General features: G+C 36.1%; 1 protein-coding gene across 1 annotated transcript in view; it reads right to left on the bottom strand.

Moving 5' to 3' along the window:
* The window catches only part of LOC103603208 (A disintegrin and metalloproteinase with thrombospondin motifs 20-like), a gene marked incomplete at its 3' end in the record, with an annotated part of 102853 nt that overhangs the window by 68667 nt on the left and 25580 nt on the right, over positions 1-8606 (bottom strand). The window contains exon 3 of the mRNA XM_008587706.1: positions 7763-7925. Within this exon, the coding sequence (XP_008585928.1) occupies positions 7763-7925 (163 nt within the window). The remainder of the gene's footprint in view (positions 1-7762; positions 7926-8606) is intronic.

The raw sequence follows: 8606 nt of genomic DNA, 5'->3' as shown, positions 1-8606 counted from the left end.
AACACCTGATGGGGGTGTTGTCAGATAATCCCAACACCTGATGCAATCCCGACTTGCTAGAACATAGCAAAATAATGGAATGCAATGGCAATGGAGATATGAGTTAACTGAAAACTCTGGGCAGTTTTGCACCAAGAATAATATTACTAGTCCTCTTTCTTTTACCACAGCCCGTTTTTTATTTACTAATATCTCATCCTATACCTATTTCATCTTTCTCTAAACACAAATAAAGTCTAGTTGTTGATCTATTAATGTGAAAAATATCCTATTCATTCCATCCTTCTAATCAATTACCAACATATTTTGCAGTGTTCAAATGTATCTCAAACACAATTTTTCCTGGGCCGGCCCGGCGGCGCACTGGATAGTGCGCCGCTTGGGAAGCGCGGCGGCGCTCCCGCCCGAGGGTTCGGATCCCACATATGGACCGGTTCCCGCTCGCTGGCTGAGCGAGGCGCGGGAGCAACGCCGAGGCTTGCAATCCCATTGCCGGTCCCCGGTCCGGTACGGGCGCGACACTGAGGGTTGCGATCCATTGCCGGACACAGAAAAAAAGACAAAAAAATAAAATAAAATAAAACACAATTTTTCCAACACCAATATCATAACCATCCACCTTGTGTTTGTTCATGTTTTGGTTCTATCTACCCAGTATTCATTTATCTAACTTCTCACAACAGTCCCCAATTTTTCTCTGGGTACCTATCCCCATCCACTCTTAGTCCATAGCTCCAGTTGCACTGACCTGACCCCACAGGCAAGGTGGGTCTGGCTGATTAAAGCACTGCCTCCAATAACAGTGACTGGTAAAATCCAAGTCAGGACAAACAAAACAATGAGACCCTATACTAGACCTTTGTTTAAACTACTAGGGGAGAGGACTCCGAATACCCACTGCACTGGTATTGAAATAAAGCCCAAATCCCTTAATAAGCCTTCCATAGATCTTGATGAGCTCAGCCCTGCTTACCTCTCCAGTGTCACATCATCTTACCCTCTCCTGGAGTCCCACACATTTTTCTTAATTAACTACCGTTAGATCCCTACATGATGCATGCACGATCTCATCCTCGGGTGTTTGCACATGCTGTTGCTTCCATCTGAAATACTTCCCACCCCCTTTCCCTGACTAATTGCTGCTCATCTCTTGTGTCTCAGATAATGAGTTACTTTCTCAAATAAGCCTTCTCTGACCTCCACATCTGAGTGATAACAATTCCTCAACTATTTACACAGTAGTTATCACATGCATAGCATAATGCTACTTGCTATGAAGAATGTGAAAATGAAATAAAATGTAAACAGAGGCATATAACAAGTTTAAAACCCCCCCTATGGTGTGAGATATTCTATGGCCAGAGATTCCAAAGCCCACAATCTTAATCTTGGAAAATCATGGCAGGTGCATTAACCACAGGAGAATAAATAAAACAGAAAGCAGACCAATCTAAAGCAAAGACAGAAAAATTGTTAATGGAAGTAGAATGGAAAGACAGATGCTCAGTACTGTATATTTCAAAGAAGCATCAATAGTCTCAGTCCCTCCACAACAGTAGATTTGATGGACATGTGAACCAGAACAAGGTAACACGAGCCAGAAAAAAAGATCAGCATTCCTAGCAGCAAACAAGAAGCTATAACCTTACAGTGAAAGGCACACAAATCTTAAGAGAAATATGAAAAGTGGTTTGACACCATTATATTCAAGATATTAGCACAGCTTACTCTTCAATTAGGCATTGATAGCTTCTCTTATACCTCAGGATTCATAATCCTCTCCTATTCATTTCCAGGCTGGCACAGAAAAAAAATCACACAAAAAAACCCTCTGCCTCCAAAACTAGAAAAGAAAGAATCATTATTTCTATCAGAAAAACTTTCTCCAACTTAATGACATAGGGTGAAATATATAATCCTGGTATAAAGAACGTAAAATTAGAAAGAAAAAAAACCCTGCTAAGTTAATTCTTAAGAGTAGCCAGGTAGTTGGGTTTACGATTACCTTCCATGATATGTAGTTTCAAAATGCACTTGCCAATTGCATAAGTACACCCTCTGGTTTCTAGCACACTGGTTCTCTCGCTCATCTGCCCTTGTTTACGATTACCTTCCATGATATGTAGTTTCAAAACGCACCTGCCAATTGCATAAGTACACCCTCTGGTTTCTAGCACACTGGTTCTCTCGCTCATCTGCCCTTCCACATAATTCCCATTACCTGGGAATCATCAACTTCATTAGAAATAAAACAAGATAGTATAAGACTTCACAGAGAAATAAAACAGGATTTCAAAGCTCTGAACATTGCCACAGATAAAGTTATGACAACACAAAATAAGTATTATGTATGGCAGGTTAACTCTTTTCTTTGAAATGCATTATTAAATACATGTACATGTCACTATGACGGCAAGCAGAGCACACAACAGGCAAAACAGGTCAGCTAATAAGATCACTTTATATGTATGGGACCAACAGTCACACCAACACTAGGTTTTCCCCCAGACAGAAAACCTTTGTAAGTTCACAATGATTATATCTTACAGCGTTACTCGAAGGGTCAGTGAGATATGACTATGAAAAGAGAGAGAGAAAGAGTGTATGCAGTAGTTCCATTCCACAGAATTCATATTCTTACAGCCTTATTAAGTCAAATTTCACAATTTAGGGTTATTTGTTTGTTTGGGACAAAATTTAACTTACGAATATGATTATTACAATAAGAGTAGAGAATAGCTACTTAAGAAAATAAACTACTTTCACGCACTGTAGAATAGAGAGCAAACAAAGCTAGGGTGACCTGAATGGTTGAGGCAAATAGTTTGTTATTCAAATATATATCAATATTTTCTAGTTAGTAGAAATGGACTTTTTTGAAAAATTAACACCTTTTAAGTTTCTGTTACAGCACATGCTTGATTTAAACAAAATTTGGGCATCAAAAGAAAAGGGGCATCTTTTGGAGGATGTGGGTGAAGACGAAAGTGCGGGAGAGACAGTGGCTTCAGATTTAGTTGTGTTGACTCAAGGTTGCCACTGGGACAGTCAAGAAAACATAAGTATCAAGCGATTTGTAGACCTGAGATTTAGTCTTAAAATAGGAGATGAACTTAAAATATTTTTTAAAATTATGTATCATTTAAATTAGTAATTAAAATTAGAAAAAAATCACATACGCTATATGAAAATGATCTAAAATGGTGGCTATGAAGAGCAAGGGTATAAAGAAAAATCATGATTTGTAATAATGAATATGCTAATAATAAGAAAAAAATATATTTTTTAAAAGTGTGTAACTTAGAAGATGGGAAAACAGTAATAACCAGGAAGAGAAAGGGGAGAAATGATGAGAAAAAGAAACAAAGTTGAAAGCAAAGTTTATCAGAGAAGCCAAAGAAAGAGGAAAATTCAGTTAGGAGAAGTTGATCAATAGTGTGAAATGTTCCTCCAAAACAATAAGACTGAGAGAGAATATTGCTTTTGGAAAGGAGAAGGTCATAAGTGATCATAGGAGACTATCAGTAAAAGGGTGGGCAGAATAAAATCTCTACAGTCATCTCTGTACATATTTAGAAGGTTGAGCTTGTTCTTGAAAACACCATTAACGCGCTACTAGTTCAAAATATTTATGATCCCCAGTTCCTAGATTAATTAACGGCACCTTCTTCTCTGCCCATAAATTTATGAAATGTTATAAATGGCAGGGACTTCAAAAATCAAGTAAGAGATTGCAAACTAGTGGCTAATACATCCAATTCAATTCTCCTATTTCTTTTTTTTTTTCCACTTAAAAAAATTTAGATTTTTTTCAACTTCTCTCTAAAATACAAAAATCTGGCAATGCTGGTCCCATGTTTCCATAACACCTTTTGTAAGAAGCATGTGTATTCCAGCACCCTATGGACACCTCTGTATGCTAATGACACCTCTCTTTACTCATTCCCTGTAATGTAAGAGCTCTAAGTTAGAACGCCTTAAACTTGACACTCATTTAAAAAGGAAACAAGTTAACTTCATTGGCTATTCATTACATACTCTGCCTAAGACCCAGAGAGGTTTAAGTCACAAAGCCAGTTAGTAGCAGCGACAGAACCAAAACTCTGTTCCCTGACTCCCACGTACAAAGTGAACTATGGCCTCTACAGACACTAAAACATAAGGATTTCCCCCAGACAGATGCTGATTAAATTATCTTTAAAGGAAAGGAAAATAATCTGTGAATAAATATAATTTTATTAAAAAGGCACTTCTCATGCATTCACAGAAAATATTATCCATATAGACTACTCACAAAAAACAAAACAAAACAAAACTTCAACAGCTCATTAGAGTTGAGAAAAATGCTTTAATGAAATTATCTTCAATTTACATCTTTATGTGCACTTTACTTGTTTAACACTTAAATCCTTTGTTGACAAGATAGCTTTTTACTTTGTCTCCCTGCCTTCAGTCTCTTCTCACGCAAATCCAAAATCATCTGAGAAAAGAAAGCTACCATGCCAAATGAGTAATAGAGGAACACATTTTTTTCTTTTAAAAAAGCAGATCTTATGATGTCTCTGTTTTAAAAGTTGTTTCTGCAATGTCAATGGGAGAGCCGTTTCAGATCTGGCCTCTGGGTGCCTTGCCAGCCTCCCAGACCTCCCACACCCCTGGCACCTTATTATCCTGAAATAGTAAATGGGTTCTTCTCCGTCACACACATCAGGACTCTGAAGATGCAAATGCTACATTCCTCCTTGTCAACAGCCCTGTTCTAACCAATTTTTATAGATTTTGTAACATTAGGGACTCAAAGACTACAGGAATAAATAAATTTAGAAAAACTTAGGGAAAGCACAGAAATTTAAAGCTGGCCACATCATGTTAAGCCCCGTTTAAAGACACTTCATTTTCACTTGCACCCAGTCCTCTGTTTTATTGTCTACAAATGCTCCTACCCAATGACACTGAGATGAGGAGTAGCGGGGGAGATGGAAGAAATGCAGCAAGGCTCACCAGGTGTCCTGAGCAAAGCAGACCAGCAATGATCTGACCTCGGAGCATAAGCTACACTTAACAGAATTCAGACTTTTTTTCATTCCTGTCAGTCATTTCAGGGTTTCCCTCCCCTTGGGTTTTATATTTTGTTCAGCTTTGTTTTGGTGGTGGTTGTGGCATTTTTGTTTGGTGTTTGTTCATTTTGCGGATTTTTTTGTTTGCCTGCTTTGCCATTTCCCCTGGATTTTACTTAGAATATATCTGATATCTACCTGACAGCCTGGCATCCACAATGGCTAGGTTTGGCTACCAAATGTACTTTGTATGGCCTCAAGGCACATGGTGAACTCTGATCTTGGAAACAATATAATCTAATTCATCCAGGCTGAAGCCACTATGAACCATAACAAGATAGGGTCATAATGAATTAAAACCATCAACAGAAACACCATATAAAAAAATAAGTCACTTTTCCTTTTCCATTTAATCATTTTGGTACATGAGCTAAATTTGTAGGCCCACCTATTTGAAGGATTCTCCTGAAGGTTCACTCAGTAGAATATATAAAGTTCCTGCAATTATTCCTGAAAATAGATGTGAATTGGGGAGGAAAAAAGCCTTAAATAACATTTCATTAACTACATTCACAACTCTCCACTTTTATTAACAAAATGATGATAATTAGCTAATTTTTAGGCCATTAATTGTCTTTATTAATGATTAAAAATGTGTATGTTAATTATACCTAAAATTGGAGGTAATTTAAGAATTGAAAAGAATGGATACTACCTCTTACATTTTAGTAGATAAATGTTTTAGAAAAAAAGTATGTTGTGATTTAAAGAAAATTAAATCCCATAGATTTCCACTTGCTTTTTGTTTTTAAAATAAATCTCTGGTATAAAAAATTTTTAAACAAAAGAGCCTGGCTTTTCTTGAACCATTTTCCTGCTGATAATGGACACTGATTGTGAATGCAAAACCCTGCATATCATTATGTGAAACATTTATGCATTCAGAATGTCTACTTGGTGGTTTTCTTCTTAAGAAGCTAAACAGTTCATTAAACAAGCTGCTCCTGAATGGTAGATCAGAACAAGCATAAGCTGCCTTCTGTAGAATTCTATTGTGAAGCTGTACCCATTTGTGTTTTCTTTGAAGCCATAAAAATGAAACCCTTATGCTCATATTAAAAGCATAAGAAAGGCATCTATTATGTCAATAGATTTAAAACACGGCCTTAGACACAGTGAGAACCACTCCAAAATGGCACTCCTATAATAGCAAAGGTTAAGAAGTGCATTCCCAGGGAAAACCTTCAAAGGCCTACATATCATTATAGCCCCAAACAGATGGCATCGCAGTGTTTGGAACTATATTTTATGGACACCTACGATCTCAAGTAAATCCTTTCTAATCCCACTCTTTTGTCTAGATTTTGTACTTTGATGATAACTGCAGGTGCCTTTTCTCTACCATATCATTGTATGTTATTTTATAAATAGTGAAGACACATGTACATATATAATGTGACACAAATCTTAATACAACTTTTAAACAATTCAAAGTATTCTACTAGCAATACATTTATACTTTGTATCTATGATTCCTAGCTTCAAATCTATTATAAACCTACAGTAGTCTGAATTTTATTTTTAAAAATGTTGAAAATACACTCTCTCATATATTGCTGGAACTGTAAAATTAATTTAAAAAGCCCACTTTGTAAAACAATGTGAAATTAGCTAGCATCTATGTGTATACTCTGGAAAAACTCTCAAACACAGGAAATGGGAACAAGAATATTCACAGCAGCATTGTGTATAATAGAGAAAAACTGCAAACAAAAGGTCGTCAGGAAAATGTATATATGAACTGTGATATACTCAGGCAATGAAATACTGCATAGCAATGAAAATGAATGAATTGCAGTTACATGCCCTAAAACAGATGAACCTCCAAAACAATGCTGAGCAAAAAAGGGTAAGTCACAGAAAACTGGATACAATATTTCCATTTATATAAAATTAAAACTACACAAAATTGAGCAATGTGTTATTGTTACTTAGGTTCAGTCTAAAATTCTGCTCAGAAAAATAATACTACTGTGACTAACAGACTGAAGTAAAAATTTTCTACGATTATTTGCTACAAATCTCATGTATTAAATACCTTTTTGGATTTAAATTTAGTTTACTACAACAAAGTTACCTACAGACAGATAATGTCTAATGGATCCTTACAGGTCAAATAATTGTATAAAATATCATATACTTCAATATTTAAGAAATATTACACGATCTCATTTATATGTGGAATCTAAAAAAGTTGAACTCATAGAAGTAACGAGCAGAATGGTGCTTACCAAGGGCCGGGGCTGGGTGAGAGTTGGGAAGATATTGGTCAAAGAATACAAATTTTCATTTAGACAGGGGAAATAAGTTCAAGAGACTAACTGTACCACATGGTGACTACAGTTAATAACAAAGTATGGTATTCTTGAAAATCGCTGAGTAGATTTTAGGTGTTCTCACCACGAAAAAAAGATCAGCATATTAAGTAATGTACATGTTAATTAGTTCAATTTAGCCATTCCACAATGTATACATATTTCAAAACAACATGTTGTACATGATAAATATATACAATTTTTATTTGTCAACTAAAAAACAAATTAATTAAAAATAAATACTGAAAGAAAAGAAGTAAATTCTGACCCATGAAAAATTTAAATAGTATCACCACAATTTAACTGAAAAGAGTTTACTTCATAGTTTACCTGAAACTTCACAAGGCTTGTAAGATTGCTGAAAGGAGTTCCTCTTTAATTCCTGTCTGTATATAAGATGTGGCTTGTTGTGATCATCTTCATGTTCGCTCCCATCTGCCTTCATTATGGGTTCTAAGAAATATTCACCATCATGTGCTTTAAATGTTCCCATCTGAAAATAAAGAAAATAAAAATGAACTTTCCCCTCGCTCCCATCTGCCTTCATTATGGGTTCTAAGAAATATTCGCCATCATGTGCTTTAAATGTTCCCATCTGAAAATAAAGAAAATAAAAATGAACTTTCCCCTCCAACAGTCACAAAGAGAAGGCACACTGTACCACAGGTTAAAATGAGCACACAGAAGAAGAACTGGGAGGGTCTGCTCACTAAATGTCATCAACTGAACATAAAAAGTTTCCTTTCCATGGCCCACATTTCTCTCTCCACTCTTATGTATAAAGTCATGAAGACTGGATAGTATTTCAGCAGGCAGAGTTAAGATGACAGGCATTCCAGGCATAAAGAATACCATAGGCAAAGGCATCAAGATGGAAAAAGTCTAGAACAGTCTGTAAATAATAAAGCCTGTTTGGTTTGGTCTGTGTAAGGTAATAGTGTGAGACAAGACTTTGAAAGGTAGGCTGGGATCAGATGAAAAATCTTGAATGTGGTGCTAGGAATTTAGAATTTATCTGTAAGCAATGGGAAGCCATTGAGGAATTTTAACAAAGAAACACCTGTCTTCTGAATCCCAGAATCCAGTACCAAACTTGCTATCTTCACTTAGATAACACTCTCACCTTTTAACATGTCCAAACTCTTGACAGCCAGTCCAAACCTGCTGTCTTTAC

This window comes from Galeopterus variegatus, unplaced genomic scaffold, assembly GCF_000696425.1.
Source record: "Galeopterus variegatus unplaced genomic scaffold, G_variegatus-3.0.2 Scaffold4502, whole genome shotgun sequence".
Taxonomy (NCBI): domain Eukaryota; kingdom Metazoa; phylum Chordata; class Mammalia; order Dermoptera; family Cynocephalidae; genus Galeopterus; species Galeopterus variegatus.
The sequence above is the reverse complement of the archived record's forward strand: the minus strand, read 5'-3'. Positions and strand labels throughout refer to the sequence as shown.